Below are 17,559 nucleotides of genomic sequence, written 5' to 3'. Positions count from 1 at the left end.
ACCACTTTATCCTAGCACTTTGACGTGAAATTGTAAATAACCAAACAAGTGTCAGTGGGATAAGTTCCTATAAGCCCATTGGGCCATATGAAAAACATATATGATACTCAGATTATATTTTTGACCTGTACATAGTATGAGTTTGTGACATATTTCACTATGTTTGAAAATAAATTATTTTTCATTTTGAAACGCGATGTATTGGTATTTCTTTCCCAGAGTAAGACTGCGAGTGGGGTGAGTCAAATGCAAATTTTTTCTAATACTTCATTTGTAATTGGCAGGGTTTCTCACTTTGCCGCCCTAACTGCTTATGTAGCTTCTGTGTACTCTTTAGCTGAGCAAATAATGTTTTAACATAACACTGGGGATCGCAGCCTAGCTAGTGAAACAAATTAACATAGTACATAAACTCGTCTGGCAAGTCAACCATTTGTAAACAGTCAGTTTAATTCAACATGTTATACCTTAATATTCAGCCAATTTACAACTAACTGAAACTATTTGCAGATTAGTGAAGTGTTAAATTTTTTTCTGATAGGTCTAACAATGGCATAATGGCAAAGTAAATGGAAATATTAAGCTACCAGAATGAGTTTCTGCATAATGGTGTAATATATTCACGCTCACCATGATTTGGAGCTACTTATTTGCATGTCTATAATTCCTAAATTATTTATTATCCAAGTTGGTGCACACGCAAAACGAGGCAATGTACTGATGCCACTGATGGTTCATCATAAAAGACAGCTGAGAAAAGAATTCAAACACTTGACAAGTGATTAGATCGTCTGTTTATTGTATCCTGTGCCAGGCAGTGTCCTGGTTTCAAGTGGGATATAGTTGAACGTGGTAACAGTAATATACATCAATCTCACACCAACATATAAGAGTATAGACTACTCTGGATAATAGCCACTGTCCATGGAAAACAGCTCTGGATGCCCTGAATGTTGGAGCTTACCAAGTTAACTCAAATAACCCACAAACAGACATTGCAAGCATATATAACAGAGAAACGTGTCCTTATCCATAGGAACAGCATTGATGACTGAGAGACACTGCATATCGCAATGTCCTCCATTACTTCAAAGACATTCAGTTGTCCATGAAGTCAAATCTGAGCCCAGTTTCCAACATGTATTGCAAGAATAGTGGCGCAACAACGTGGTAAAGAGCTATACTTGTCGGCTGCTTTGGATAAAAGCATTACAGAATAAAACGATTATAGATGATGTTGATAGAATGTAATGCAGGCAATACAATGATGTATAACAACTGAGCCCTTGCAGAGATAATAACCAGGATGAATAAAATTGCATTGCTAAGCAGGGGAAAGGAAGAGACCTTACTACAGGTGTGTGAAGTTACTGAAAGGATCATTTGAAAAGGATTGGACAAACCAATCTCTAGGTTTCTCTAAAAGACTGGCCTCTAATTACGATATAAAAATAGCTGCCATGGATAGGGGGGCGTCCAATACCACCCTAACATTTAGACATGGAAACAAGTACAGCATCTAATACTAACCTGCTCATTTTACAGTGTAGTGCAGTCAAATAACCATCATACCGGCAAAACAAACAGACTTCCTTCTATGGGTCGGACATCACCCATCAGAGGGTGCAGTTATGCTTCCTGAATTAGTAACATCTTGGAATCAAATAAAACATATCTTAATTTACTCAAGTAATTTGTGCAAATATCAGATTGAAGCTTCATTAGACTATATAAATTGCAAATACTTTCCATTCCATTTAAATGTCACACTGTCATACATATCAATGAGAGACCGACAAAACAGGACAGGAACTACACCTGGATTTAAACAGCTTTCATTTTCAAAAAAACCTTGGGAGTGGCTAATCGTACTTTTGACAGACATTTGTACTCTTCCCTGGATATGACCAACTTCAGAGTGCTGTTAACTTTAGAGCTGAGCTTTGGCGGAGTAGGGGCGGCCCCTGGCCGCAGCTATCTGGAATCAAAGCTACCCAAAAGTGACTTTGGCTGCTGTTGGAGATAAACCCCTGAATGCTATTGCTGCCAGCCCAATCTTCCACTACCCTATCTACAATCTGACCTCCATTAGATGCAAAGTGTTTACTTACGAATAAAATCAGATTGTGAAATTGGTGAAAAGTAAAAATTGTTGTAATATCAAAGCCTGCTGTAGATAGAGGTGAACAATTTACAATGACTCCTGAGAAATTACATATAAAATACTTAATTTCAAACACCATCAGTAGGATGCCTCACATGATAGTGTTAAAAAAAACAAAAAAAAATGTGCCATCTGTATCAAGTCTGAATTTTTGCACTATTCATATAAACAATTTTTTGTCTCTTCTCCTTACTCTTTGATCAAAGCTGGTTGATTTGCTTGAGTCCTCCCTGTTAATGGTTTTAGAATAGGAAGACGTAATCGTTGGCAGGTCCCATTACTGGTAAGGATGGGACCAGCACGGCTTTCCTTCAAAGGCTCGCTAGCACCTTTGAAGTTTATTGTTAAAAAATGAATAATCAAATCAGTCACCAGCCATTCAAGTTTGTAAAAAAGCAAGTAACCCGTTTATTTGTAAACCTATAAAGTTTAACTAGAACAGGCTTGACATTATTATTGTTTTTCTTAAACAAATATTTCAAAAAACACTCGCACACAAAAAGGAGCAATCTACTTCTGCAGGGCACACCTTCATCTGTTACAACACGGGCAAACTCAGCTGCTGAAATACTACCAATTAAATTTAACCACAACAGCAACATGCACTTAAAAATGGGAGGTTTAAATTCGGGGGAGATTTTTAAGTGTTTCAAAAAATAAGGGGTTTACGTACAATACTGATAACTATGAAAAGGGAAAAATAATTTACATTTCATAAAAATGACAGTACAGCATAAAATGCACAACCCTGAAATTCTTGCAAAGCATTACCCACCCCCACCCCCCCCACACAAACACACAGTGGACGCTGTGGGGCTTGTTGTTTTGCTGGATAAAAGGGGTGGGGTTTTCTTTATAAAAAAAAAAAAAAAAATCCAATAAAATGTACAAAAATAAAACAGAAAGAAGGTGAAACCATTCTGCTCTGGAGGGAGAGAGGGATTTAGGGGTGCATAGAAGAGGGGAGAGAGAGAGCGAGAGAGAGAGAGAGAGAAGACCAGGCTCTCCTCCTGAAAGTTGTGGAATGCGTTTCCCTCCTCCATTTATGGGTTTTTACAGAATTTAAAAGCAGACTTATAAAACGAAAGGAAAAAAGCAAAGGAATAAACGGAGATGTGGAGACCAAGGAGGGGGGATCTCCATGGATCAGGCAGGGTGAGCAGGCTTCCACTAAAGCAACCAGTCTCTGAGAGAAAGCTCTCAGTAATATCCAGGGTGGTACTGCTGGCTCCATGGCTTCTGATTCCAGAACTAGAATCACACAAGCAGAAAGGTTAGGCACCAGCAGGGGGAGACAGACACATTTCCACCAACAGACTGAGCATGGGATTCAGCTCTAAAGGCTGAGGGTCACATAATAGACTGTTAACTCCAGGGACACACTGCAGATGGTGGTGGTAAATGAGGTTTTCCCGATCCTATTTTTAACGCAGACATACCTGCAGGCATTTAATTGGGCTACGGGTTTTCAATGGCATGTGCAGGCATTGCACTAGTAATGTATAATGTGACAAGATAATCAACTCTAAGCCTGCACAACTTTTGATTTGAAAGTAGCAAAGGCAGAAAGATAGGGGTCTATGAATCCACAAAGATGAAAGCCTACATGAGCATGCACACCAACTTACCCCTTGCTGCCAGCTCTGGTTGAAGGCCTGGGCTTTGTTCATGCCAAAGTTGCCGTTCTTGTTGCCACGATGCTGGTTGCCGCCCCTTCCCCGGAACTTAAAGTACAAGCACAACGCAATTTGAGATAATGGCTCATAACCAAGGCATGCATTTCAAGCCAAAGAGCATTTTTAATGACATAAATATGGGGGGTGGGGGGAACCACCTGGCAAAACTACAGACAGTAATCAAGCAACTCAAATAGCCAACTGAAATTCACCTGTTTAGTCAAACAGATCTGTATACTAGTCCATCTACACGTTTAAGTATTCCGAGTCATTCGGACTACACCAAAGACGCTGTATTTGTATACCTGCCACCAATCTTTCAACCCGCTCCCTTATAGAATTTCAGAATTCTCTCCCCCTTCTTTCCCTCACACATTTCCGTCTCCTGGTTGTAGGTTGTTTTCCGACTCACCTGGTTGTAGTTTCCTCCTCTGTTGGGTCCACCGCCTCCCCCGCGGTTCATGCCGCCACCACCTCCGCCTCGGTGCATTGGGCCACCACCGCCGCCGCCATGATGCATGGGTCTGCCCCGGTTGCCTCCCATACCGCCCATGTTGTTCCTGATGGGTCCTCCCTGGCGACCACCTCCTCCTCCACCACCACCACCACGGTGGGGCATGCCGCCACCACCACCACCGCTCCGGTTGAAGTTGCCGCGGTTGTTGAAGCCCCCTCGGAAGGCTGCTGGAGGCAGGAAGCCTCTGGGTGGACGGTTGAAGCCACCACGAGGTCCAGGCACTGAACAGGCAAACAGGGTGAACAGGTGAGTATATGACCTTCATACAGATAGATTGTACACACTGGTATAGCTCAGTGGAAATACAATAGCACCAAATGCATCTTCTACATCTAATAGAATAGGATTGTCTGGCTCAAGCATGATTCCAAAAAGAAAACTTTGAACCATAAGGTGCCAGACCACCATCTGGTCCACCACTAGGAACTCCAGTGTTTCCCATACATTAACTTTTTTGTGGCGGCCCACCACAATATCAACATTGACCACCACACAATGATTTTCCAGGTTGTACTAAATTGTTCTTAAATCTGGTTAGCATCATAACCACGCTGTGCTAATTTGTTAAAAACTGTTGTATTCCAAGTTAATTCTGCAAACCAACCACCACAAATGGAATTTAATTCTGCGGGAAACACTGAACTCACTTCCTCTGAAGTTGCCTCGGTTCTGGAATCCACCGCGGCCTCCGCCGCCACGCTGGCCTCCAGCTCCTCCGCCGCCTCCACCACCACCGCGGTTCTTCCCCGAGCGGTTGCGCGGCTGGCCGCCCTTCTTCGGGGTCGTGGCCCCCTGGTTGGGCTTCTTCTCTGGGGGCAGCGCAGTCTTGCTCTCCTCCTTGTACTGCTCCAGCACCTTGGTGGCCTCCTCCTTCTCCAGCTCCACGTAGGTCACCTCAGTGAAGCAGTCGCCCACCTCGGGCAAGGCGTAGAGGCCTGACCAAAGAGGAAAGGAAAGGGAACAAGTGAGTGAAAAAGTAAAACAACGACGAGGAGAAAAAAAAAAAAGGAGTCTTTGATCCCCCATAGCAGAGGAGAAAACAATTTAAATAAGCATCTCTGAAATCCGCGCAGCTGATGCCTACCCTTCATCTTGAGCACGGCGTGTTCGGGCACGTCTTTGCCGTCCGTCTCGGCCTTCTTCTGTGTCCTCTCCTTGTAGGTCTCGTCAGTGGGGCACACCACGACTGCCTTGCGCTGGTAGCCGGCGAACAGGCACATCTTCCTCCTCTGGGCAGGGGCAGAGACGTTGGTCTGGGGAGGACGCAGAGAGACAGTTAGAGGAAGGATTTACTCAAACACCAGCTTTGCTATGGTTAATAGCACTTAATGAACCATTTTGACACAGAGCGAAAGGATTCAATTAAAAATACCAGCTCTGCTCTTGTCAACAGCACTTAATGAGCCATTACAACACCGATTTGGAGTCTTCCCTAAAATGTAGCCTGCCTACTAACTACTCTATTCAGGGCTGTATACTCTACACTACTCTCTATAGCCAAAATGCTGATGTCAACTCAGCAAAACAAGTAACTGATTTAACTGAATTATATATATGACAACAATAGTTTCAGTATGGCCTTCAATGACTTTCAGATGGAAACATCAACAACGATGATCATTGTGTGGAATTTTTTAAGTTCATCGTTTTTTGTTTGAAATTCACACTAGAAGGTAGAGCAACTCATGGGCTTCTCACACAGCTCCTTACCTGGTCCAAGATGTAGTTCCTCTTCTTGCGGGCGGCAATCTCAATGAACTTGCCCAGGAAGAGAGGGGCACGCTGGGAGATGGCTGTGAGCTTTGTGACGTCCTTATTCTGGCGCTTCAGACTGCCAATCTAAATCAGTGCAGAGAAAAAAGGACTGAGTTGCAAGTTGCCTTAAATACTTTTCAGCACTAAATGAGTTCATAAAACACTCTTACTTGGACTGAAGACAGCAACAACTCACTGGACAGAGTATGTGCACGTACACACCTCCCTGTTATCTAAATACTATGAATTCAAATAATGAATTTACCATCATCTTCTCCAGAATGGTGTTGGTGCCCAGTAGGTTGTATTTGCCGGGGTTTTCCTCCATGTGTTTCTTTACCCACACAGTCTTGCCTGATCCAGGGAGGCCCACCATCATGATCACCTACACACACAAACACTTCAGATTATGCTTTTCAACCCTGATTCAGGACCCACACAGAACATAATATCGAAACCATTGTCGAATCACTAGCAACAAGCATTTTTTATTTTTTTACAGATGAAGACCACTCAAAGCCATGATAACCACTGAAGAGTGTGTTCATTCTTGAGCTCAAAAGGTGTGTGTTTAAGGGTACCTCGCATTCGCTCTTGGTGGCCGGCCCCTTGGGTGCGCGGACGCGGTCCCCGAGAGCCACCTGCTGCAGGAGGGGGAAACCGTCGGGCTGGGGGAAGCAGGGCGTCTCCAGCTGGCCGAAGTTGAACTCCACCGCACAGTTGTGACACATGACGTGTGGGAAAAGGGCCTGGTCTCCCAGAGCCTCTTTGCTGACCTTGAAGGCCACACCCAGGTCTTTACCATTCTTAGCGAAGGACAGCTCCACCTCATCACCATCAAAGTTCTTAAAAAACAAAAACAGAAAAAAAAAAACCACATTATCCTTATGCATATAGAATTTATTCCCCTTGTCACCATACAGATCATAGTGGTATACATAAATATTCCTTGCAGAATATCATATCAAGGTACAACTTTTGCATGTCACGGACAACACCCTTTGTGTTTCAATCAGATGCTATAGCTTCCTGAGCCCACATTAAAATGGTGGGAAAAAAGCTAAATCTATCAAGTCAAGCTCTTGTGCATGAACTAAAGATATTGTGTGGCATGCGAGTGCCTTGAGCGGACTCATCAATGTTAGGTAATTTAACAACATGGGCAAGATCTTAACGGCAAATACATTTGCAGTTAAGATTAAATATAAATTAAAGGAACCATATGCAAGATTGTGCCCAAAACTGGTACTGCAATCACTTTCAAATTACTGTAGAGCGGTGTATCCCCTCCCCCCTGACTCGACGTTGCCAACCCGGATGCCGAAACACTACTGACTTTGTGATTAGTAGATAGGTGGAGGGTGGCGCATCAGGCCAAAACACAACATGACACAGTGTTTCCCCTAGAAAATTTTCCAGCAGCGGTGCTGTTGATCGATTCCTACAGGCAGTAGGGGCGGGCGAGAGTCTTCATTCACCCTGTAACGAGTCATTTAACCATATACCGACTTACGAAGATGAGTAATTAACATGAAAACGTTGCCTGGTGTCCCTTTAATGTCTAGTGACATATCAGAGCCATTTTATGATTAATTGAAATACATTTCTTATTCTTTAAGCTAATTTAATTAAATAAAATTTGAGATTTTGCACTTTGCCCATCATTCAAATTAGGGACCCATATACTACCCATATAATCAGGATCTGTTAAAAATGAAGTGTTCAGAGATTAAACCCATCATCTTCTAAACTGCCTTGATAAGGCAAAGGCAAAAAAAAAAAAAAAAAAAAAAAAAAAAAAAAAATTGATCCTTACGATGAAGCAGCCGACAACATCATTCTCATCCAAGGCTTCGCCGTAGTCCTCAGTCTCGCAGTTGGTGGTTTTCTTGCCCTTCCCAGAATAAGCAAAAGAGTGCTCTTCCTCACCTGGAGAACCAATCAGGACTGTCAGTTATTCCCTCCTCAAAACATTACCATGGCTTAAATTAGTGAAGAAAATCAAGATAAGCTTCTTCAATCAGCCAAAATACAGCAACTCCAATACAGGTCACCATTTAAGTGCTGCAAGCTAATTGAATAACAGTGCTGTGCTAGCTTTATTACCGAACTGTAGCTTGTCCTTATCTAAAACGATTTTAAATCAATTTCAGTCTTACACATTACAAGTTGATGGTTCTTTACGTACTTAATCACACAAATGAATGCCATTAACTATAAACTAAGCCTTACAGAGTAACTGACATATCTGGCCAACATCTGTACTAGTCAGCTGTTTTTTGGATTAGTGTTATTGCTCAATGGCCACTAGGGGGAGTTTCACCATTCTCCAGAGCTCACTTACCCAACAAAAGGCTGCCATTAGCCAGGGACCACCCCACCTGCACCTCATGGATGTCAAGGTTCTTGCTGGAGATGTGCTTCACTGGAATCTTCTCAATGACCTGGAGACAAGTCACAACAAGCATGATAAAAGTTAGGATATTGTTACAAAGGTAAATAACAATGGTAAAATAAAAAATAAATTAATAAAAAAAATGTAAAAATATATGCACGCAAATTAGCCTCCCATTATTTTAATTAAGAAGCCAGAATTATACCAGTTGTAGTCTGTCAAGTTAACAAATGAATCACTAAAACTATGACAAACTGGCCACAATTATTAGGGTCAGCTCAGTTCAGATAGATAGTCTATATTGTCCACTGAGGAAATTGGTCATCACCTTCATCTCAAAGCCAGCCTTGCCCTTGGCCACGCCATAGGAAGCCCTGCCACCTGCCCACAGGTAGGCGAAGCTCTCCATGGTGAGGGAGGAGGCACTGTAACGGTCGCGGGACACCTTGAAGTGCAGGTCACAGTTGTCTGGATATGGCAAAATATAAGATGTTCACAGCAGCCAAACCGCTACTACATTCCATATACAAATGGCAAAGATGGATTATCTGCTACTAGATATGGCTAATTTAACAAATCCAAGATTCTAAAGGATAGCACCGCATCTGAACATCTATAAAATGGTAACTGATGAACTGAAGATCAAAGAAATGGTGCGAAGTATTAAACTCCTATAACTGTGCTAATTTCTTTGCACTGGGGCTTTTCTAGAACTTTTGCCATGAGGTAGCCCAGTACAGTAAAGCTTTCGCTTCTGCCATGAACAGGTGCTTCCTTGTAAGGGCCTCACCTTTGCACTCGCTTCACCCCAAGCCTGAGGTGATAAACCTCCAGCGCATTATCGCAAAGTTGTGGCATGTTGAAAGGACTAATCCTAGCTAGCTGGCCTATTTATTGACACATTTTCACCAATTTGCTTGGGCGGAACAGACATTATTTAGGCCACAGATAATCATTAAGGAGAACTGGGTGCCCTAGAGCCATTTTGAGAATTCTCTCCCAAAGGGTGCCTCAGGGTGCTAAAGTTTTTTCTGTCGGCAGAGATATAATGCAGTTGGATGGCAGATTCATTTGCATTTGTGATATGTACTATGAAAGGCACCACAGAGTGGACAGTGCACACAGGTCTCAAGAAGAGGTTGCCTAACAAAACTACAAGTTTACAAGACAGCTGTCCAACATGTCTAACACAGATAAGGACACTTTCAACATCTAAGGAATGTAGCTTTGCCCAGAATCCGTTTAAATCCTGAAAGACTAATTACGGAATAAAAGGAGACATTCTTTCACTGCTTGAGCGGCTCGGGAAGTCAGTCTTCCTCCTCTGGAACTCCAATCCCTTTTAAACTATTGAGCAGCCTAGTGAGTGCTCCTCCATCTCTCCCACCATCACTCCCTACAAACCTCTCAGGCTTGCCTTCCTCCTCTGGAAGTCCAAGCCCTTTTAAACTATTGAGCAGCCTAGTGAGTGCTCCTCCAGCTCTCCCACCCTCACACTCCCTACAAACCTCTCAGGCTTGCCTTCCTCCTCTGGAAGTCCAAGCCCTTTTAAACTATTGAGCAGCCTAGTGAGTGCTCCTCCATCTCTCCCACCATCACTCCCTACAAACCTCTCAGGCTTGCCTTCCTCCTCTGGAAGTCCAAGCCCTTTTAAACTATTGAGCAGCCTAGTGAGTGCTCCTCCAGCTCTCCCACCCTCACACTCCCTACAAACCTCTCAGGCTTGCCTTCCTCCTCTGGAAGTCCAAGCCCTTTTAAACTATTGAGCAGCCTAGTGAGTGCTCCTCCATCTCTCCCACCTTCACTCCCTACAAACCTGTCACGCTTGCATCACTTACGTGTATCCAGACAGACCAGAGTGTCGTCGAACTCTTCATCCTCTTCCTCCAATGGGGGCAGAGGGGACTTTGCACTGCAAAAAGAGAGACAGGAATGGCCATTCAGAATGAGAAGAGGGCTTTAGCCCTCTGTGTGTGTGAGGGGAGGGGGTGGGGGTGGGGGGCAGTGGCAGACTGACCCGCCCAGAGGGAGGAGGATGACTGCTCAGGGGCGGGAGGATCAGAGTAGGGAGTCGTAACAAGAGAATACCAATGTTTGCTTGCTTCTCCATCAAAACATAATGTGTGTGTAAAATGTAGGCGGCTCTCAGTGATGCTGCCAATTGCTTACCAGATCCGGGTGGTGCCAACCTTTATAAAATGAAAAGGGGGGGGGGGGGGGGGACAGCAATACACTGCTGAAGAGCGGGGAAAAAATGATACAAAAAAAACAAAACAGATGGCATCTCAAATCCTTCGGAGGCGTTGGCCTTTGACGCCAGCTGGTCCGGCTAGTTCTCTAAAGGTCTTGAGGATATATTTAACTCCCCGCAAGCGGCTCTTTCCGGGAAAGGTCAGTGCTTGAGTGGAAACATCCGAAGCTAGAAAAGGGACACGAGTCCTCAGGGTGGCCAACTCACCCACAGAGAAAAGTGGCAGAACTCTCCACCGAGTCAAATATGACAGATAGCCAGCCTGCATGAGACTGTAGAGTGGCAGATGCCGACCATGAAGGAGGAGTGTTTATCTTTTCAACAGCTGGGGATGAGGCAAGGGGGGTGTTGCAAATAAGTCAATGGACAGGCCTCTATTGCAGCATGTTTGGTTTATAAAACCAGCACATAAACATTTACAGTGTGCCTGCTACCCATGGTTTTCTGGCAAAACACATCAGATGAGCTCCTGAAAACAAACCAGTCGTCAAAACCACAGCAGCAGCATAGTTTTGTAATGACTCATTCTGCTTAGCCAGACAGTGTCAATTTCACAGCCTGAATTCTGCCAGCATGTTAATCTGGAAGAATACAGTGTTGGGATTCATAATGTGGGGCAAATCAGAGCAGGTATTTGTTTACTTACCTTACACTGACCACAACATCTAATGAAGGGCATCCTCTAGGGCTGGGATAAACGATTATTTTTTCGATGCATCGATTAATCTAACGATTCATTTTTTCAGTCCGATTCGATTATCTCCCCATTAATTCACTAATAGCAACTTATACATGTTTATTTACATATCTGAATGAAAAAAACATGAATTCTTTAACATTGCAATATATGTTTATTGCTATTAAGATTCCAAAATAAAAGACTATACAAGTGCAAAGTAATGCATTCTTAGTCAGAGGTAGCATTCAATACATTTCAGTAGTGTATGTATGTCTAATTGAGTGCCTGTCATTTTAAGACGTTCGTGTGGGAATCCTTGCAATTAACGTTAACACAGTTAAAAGGCTGCTGATGTGTGGATGCAATTCATAAGGTAGTTAGTTCAAATAACGGTTCGTACTTCTCCTTTGGACAAGCACTTTTGAGTCTTGGAAAACACTTTTCCATTTACATCGGGATTTTGCAAACATTCAGAGTCAATAAAATGAGCCCTGCATAACGAATACAAGCAGCTGCAAGTAAGCATGCTAAACTTGACACCCAAACAGTATTCTAACGTTAGCATTGAGATACTGCTTGATTGCATACTGTAACTTAACTTAGTACATTGAGGAGACTAAACTATGTTGTGATAAGACCTTAGCAGAGTTTACTTTAACGCAGCAGTTTTGAACAAATTTGCGCAGCATGGTCACGATGCTAAGCGGATTTAATAGCAATTCAGCCCACTGTGGTCTATGCAGTGCTTCTATGTGGCAACAACAATCCTTCAACAGTCGTGAATATTTTGTTAAATGCACATGCAGAGGAGGAGCAGCGGGCTCGTTACGAGAGAGAGCGGGCGGGGCGAGGAAAGGCTGTGTGAGTAAAAAGTGCAGCTCAATGAAATTATTTTATCTTATCTTTAATTTAAATAGTAGGCCTACAACATAGAACATCAATGTGTGGTGGCTGGTTTTGATTTTGTGGGGCCCAGCCACAGATTAGTCAACGTATGGAAAACACTGAAGTGGTAAAATTAAAAATATTTAGCAGCACATGTTATGCTTGATGAATCGACGCTCATATTTTGCGTCGACGTATTTTTTGCATCGACGTCATCGATTACGTCGATGCATTGTCCCAGCCCTAGCATCCTCTATACAGAATGAAGCTTTGTGCTTTTTTTAATCATGGCTAGTGAAGCATGGGTGATACTTCTAGGTTTCAGCAAACAGGGCAGTCTCCAGAGATTCTACTCTTTCAGTCAACTGGCATATGGTTATCAGCTCAGACTAGTTTACTGAATGCCCCAGGCCCTGATTTACAATGGAATAAATGGCTGGATGACTAAAGAAAGGATACTAGGTCAGCGAACTACACAGGAAATGAGGTTAAAACATAGTAAAATCATCTTTACATGACCTGTAAATGCAAAAGTCGAAATCTGTTATGAGAGGGGGAAAAAATGTTAAAATACATATCATGCATGGTACAAAATGAACACATCATGAACATCGTTGAGCGAACACTGGAAGCTCCGAAGTTAGTCCATCCCCGCCCCATCAACATTTTACTCGCACGGACCAGTTCCCCCAAAACATGCGCCCTACAACATGACTCGGTAATACAGAGTGCTCTTTCAATCCCTCCCAGCCCTTGCGTTCCCAAGTCCAGCTGCCGCCCTATTGTCATTCTCTGAGCGAGTTGAAGCGGTATGATCTGCGTCACCATATGCGCATACAATAAAAGGTCTGCCAAAAACAATGCATGAGGAACAATGACCATTACTGGTGCATTCAAATGCGCCAATTTCTAACATGTGCAAGCTTTTTTGTCTGATGGTACATAAGGGTAAGGGTTATTACAAGCCAGGGATGAGCCTCAAACATGTCTCCATTTAACTCTTGTTGAGGTAGATTTTATGATGTAAAGACATAAGTTTTTTGCAAAAATGTCTTTAAAAAGCGATGACGCTTAGTGCCAACGCATTAATATAATGTGGCGCTTCAAGGATAACGAAGGCCATCGTTCCCATCCTTACCGGCTGTATTTGCTTTCTTCAATAAATTCAAAGTAGCCCCTTCCATGTTCCTCTCGGCGTCTCTTAACACCCTTCTTATTCTTCTGATCAGCATTGGTGTCTTTGTCCGCATCCCCTTTGGAAATAAAACAAAGAGTAATGAGGTGCTCCACCGTGTTGGACCCTATTGTTAGGGTGGCCCACACGACTTCAAAGCCAGTGCTCGGACTCCACCTGAAGTTAAAGCGAGTCGACCACTTCTGATCAGATATTAATTATCAACACATATAACATTGCCTTCAGTAACGTTAGGCAGCATAACTACCGTAGAGTAGGTTACTTTGTTTGACCAAATACATGAGTTAGCTTGACAGCTAACGTTAACCCAAGGGCAGTTCTGATTGAAATCAAGGATAGGCCTACTGTTCTTCGATAAATGTCCTGAGATTTAGCACTTCGGGAACTCCGTTCAAGGAATGACTAATGTCAGTCTTTAAACAAAACTGGTCGATTAACTTAGACACCGGGTAAATACCTACCAAGGCACGTTAACGTGATGAGTAGGAGCTATCGTTTTAATTGACGTTAGACAAATGCTTTGAGAAACAAGCTACTCAAGAAACGCATTTAGGCAACATTAGAGACTGGTGAAACCGAAACTTGGGCAGTTCACGCTAACGCTAGCGCTACCTTACATGTACATGTGCACTTGTTTGGACCTAGCAAAGGTTAAATCATATGGGAAATAACATAGTCCGTCCAAATACACAACATATGGCACACCTAACACACGGAGGTAGCATTGGGACAATCCAGCCCGATTAGCTAACATTAGCAACTTGATAATTCATGCAACGTTCATTTCGTCCATGCTAACTAGCTGCTAGCCTAGCCATTATATTCTTAGCTCCGACCACCCTAGTTACTCTTCGGCGGACACAAAATACTTGCTACATAACGTTACTTTAGACATATTAATGCATTCCGTGTATTCATCATAGCTAGGATAGCATTACTTTTGCTAGCTACCCTGGCTAACTATAAAATTCAAGACACAAATGACTGGCTATCTAACGTTAGCTAACGTTACCTTAACTCGAACCAGCCGAACTCGTCAGTTAGCCTATGACCTCATTAGAACTAGCTAGCAGACTTTGCAACAATAGCTAAAGCTAAGCAGCAACGGCCACTGATGTGGATAATAGCTAGCATTAGCTAGTATTGAAACAGTAAATACGAACCAAATGTTTCGGATTCCACGGCGTTCAACCTTCTGCCATTGAAAAGACATGCGGCCCAACAACAACACAAAGCCAAGTTTGCAATCACTAAAATAAATCGGGTGGACCAACATTAGCCTCATGAGCCCGGAATCTACCGGCTCCATACAAACCAAGCGCAACAGACACACGTGATCCCAAGCGCTTCAGCTAAAATTTTAAATGGAGACTCACCCTCTGCTGGCTGAGATTCCGGCTCACCATCTTCTTCGTCGATTTTATCCACCTCATCGTCGTCCTCTTTCAGTATCGCATCGTCCTCTTCTCCGAGTACGTCGTCGTCGTCCTCCTCCTCTGCACCACCCATGTCAAAATCTTCTTGGTCGCCCACGTCTTCATTTTCAGCCGCCGTTGTTACGTCCGCCTCAACACCTTCGTCCGCCTCAACGCAATCATCGCCATCATCGCCTTGCTCGTCTTCGGCCTCCATGCCCTCACAGATGACATGGTCTTCTTCCTCCTTCATTTCATCTTGCAAACTCGCCTCACCGTCCCCACCATCTGCCCCGTTTTCTTCAGCAGCCTGTCCTACGGAATCGTCTTGAGCCAGGGCCTCCTCATCCAACGCGGCCTGTAGCCGGTCCATTAGCTCGGCCTTCAGTCCCTTGTCTGAAAGCTGACGCTTTTTGAGTTCGTCTTTCAACTCGTTTACCTTCAGCTTTTTTACATTTATCGAACTCATGTTTCCGTTTTGAATCGAACAATATTTCACCAAAATAAAAACCAACACTGATAAGTCTTCAAATTACAGGAAACTGGTCTGTGCACGAGCCGTTGTCGTTACATGAAAGAAGGCCGCCTTATTTTTCTGCTGCGCCGAAAGGCACCAACTGCGCACGTCTCCCTTCACCCGGCAAAGACAACGCACGGCGTCGTGGTCATATACCTACCCTGTTTGTGTGTACAGGGAGGGGCTACGTTCAGCGCCAATTACCGTATTTAGCCCTGTAGATGTGCAAAAGATTTCCTGCAAGTATAACTCGCTTTTAAATGCGATGACCTCATTATATATTTTGTTTATGCTCAACGTGGCAAATGTCATTATTTAAAACATTAACAGATCATTTATACGTAGACCTCCTACCTTCCTCTCATTTTTGTCGTGGGGGCGAAATTATATTTCAGCCTACTAGGAGCCCACCTTTCTCAACCGGTGTTCAGTTCATTCTTTACGCACAGCTCTGGTTTCGCCCATAGCTCAGCAAAACAAGATCCAGCAAGTTGATCAAGGAAATCAATGCAGCTTTAATCAGGTGTGCAGTGTCATTCTTGAAAAGGAGAGGCACAGAGCCTGTACTGAGGTTAATAAGGCCGCGCTAAGATAAGGAAAGCACTTGTGCCAGTTATGAAGGCCAGTCATAGGCCTACATCTAAAGCCCTCCTTACACTGACAGACTTTGGAAAGATTTGCAAAGATTTGGAAAAGATTTTTGAAAGACTACAGTCTCAGACCGTCTCACATATAAAGACAAGTAGCCTAGTAGAGTTTTTAAGTCACAGACTATGATTTTGCAAATGACTAGGGATCTTGCAGGGTCACTATTTACAAGACTGCAACTAGATTCCTTTAAATTATTACCCATCGTGCATAGATAAACAGGAACTGAAATGATAGCCTACTAAGCTCAAAGTCATATTTTCGTGTTTCTGCATCATTGTTTCATGCGTGATATCCCTAACCGATATAAAGTTGTTCTGTCACGTGGAAGAGCCGACTAAATATGTATAAGAAATGACAAATATTATAAGAATAACAAATAATCATATAGTCGCCGACTGTGAAAACAGACCAAAATCGTACAATGTAAGGCCGCTATTATTTGTTGATAATAGTTGTTCTTTACGGTTCTTAAGTCTAGCTGTCCATTCACCGGAAAACCCTCTCTCTCTCTCACACACACGCGCCCCACACAGTCCTACTCCTAGACTCCTGCGAATAGGCTAATACAAATAAACAGTGTGACTCGGACCGAGCCAAATCACACCTCCAAGTAGATGAAATGTTATCACAGACTGCTAGGCATAGCCTGCGGAAGCACTTTACTAAATCATGTCTCCTAGATTCCTACACTAAAGAGACAAAATATCTTCACTTTTTTGCTGATGCCAAAAACATAATAATTGGGATACCCAATTGCTGGCGGGCTAATAAACCCACCATGAAGAGGTATGAGGTATTACAGCCTTTGAACCACTGTGGTCACCGATATTTAATCAATCGTTAGGTGGCGCCCTTCATCAACTGAACTTACATGTTCGATAACTCGTGAATCATAAGAGAAGAATAGACCATGCTGCCAAGCCCTCTATACATGGATTATGACTACGGATGAAATGTTATTTTTCTGGAGAGCTATGACTTGGAGGCGAGAACAATCTTTCAGAGTGATTTCTTTCTGGCATTACAGTGCCGTTTCAAGACCTTTCAAACGAGGAGTTTTTTAAACTTTGGACGACCCCATATAGGACACTAGGATTTGAAGATGTAGTAGGCTAGTAGGGCTGCGGAGAGAATTATTGGCTGACGATTTTTGATGGTTAGACAGATCCAAAGCTACGGACACTATTCTGAATTCGCGCGTGTGGTCTCTTTACGCACCTGAATTACGCACGCTCGCCACTACGCACAAGAGTTTAATATTATGATGGACAATCAAAAGATGGATGTTAAATACGGATGTACCAGGATGATAATGTATTAAGTTTCCACCGCCGTTTTTACCTTTGGTGTGTGATGATGCTTAACCTTCATTTGCGCGTCTGATGCGGGGAACAGAATGGACTTGTGTTTACTGTAGAGAGAGCATTATTTCATCGGTGCCTTAAATATTTGTTTTGCG

General features: G+C 43.2%; 1 protein-coding gene across 1 annotated transcript; it reads right to left on the bottom strand.

The window, feature by feature from the left end:
• Positions 1 to 779: 779 nt before the first annotated feature.
• On the bottom strand, positions 780 to 15,570 carry hnrnpub (heterogeneous nuclear ribonucleoprotein Ub). Its single transcript, XM_076273060.1, has 14 exons — positions 14,894 to 15,570; positions 13,461 to 13,575; positions 10,346 to 10,419; positions 8,836 to 8,975; positions 8,457 to 8,556; positions 7,929 to 8,041; positions 6,694 to 6,957; positions 6,378 to 6,497; positions 6,068 to 6,196; positions 5,442 to 5,610; positions 5,005 to 5,292; positions 4,253 to 4,578; positions 3,793 to 3,888; positions 780 to 3,415 (listed from the first exon to the last, which is right to left on the bottom strand). The coding sequence occupies exons 1-14, from the start codon at positions 15,399 to 15,401 to the stop codon at positions 3,365 to 3,367; spliced, it is 2,493 nt and encodes an 830-aa protein (XP_076129175.1). The 5' UTR covers positions 15,402 to 15,570; the 3' UTR covers positions 780 to 3,364.
• Between the last annotated feature and the right edge of the window lie 1,989 nt (positions 15,571 to 17,559).

Source organism: Alosa pseudoharengus, unplaced genomic scaffold (genome assembly GCF_046254945.1).
Source record: "Alosa pseudoharengus isolate Yale_2024_CS ecotype anadromous, Long Island Sound unplaced genomic scaffold, YU_APseudo_1.1 YU_APseudo_1.1_scf_7, whole genome shotgun sequence".
NCBI classification, from domain to species: Eukaryota; Metazoa; Chordata; class Actinopteri; order Clupeiformes; family Clupeidae; genus Alosa; species Alosa pseudoharengus.
This window is presented reverse-complemented; position numbering and strand designations above follow the sequence as displayed.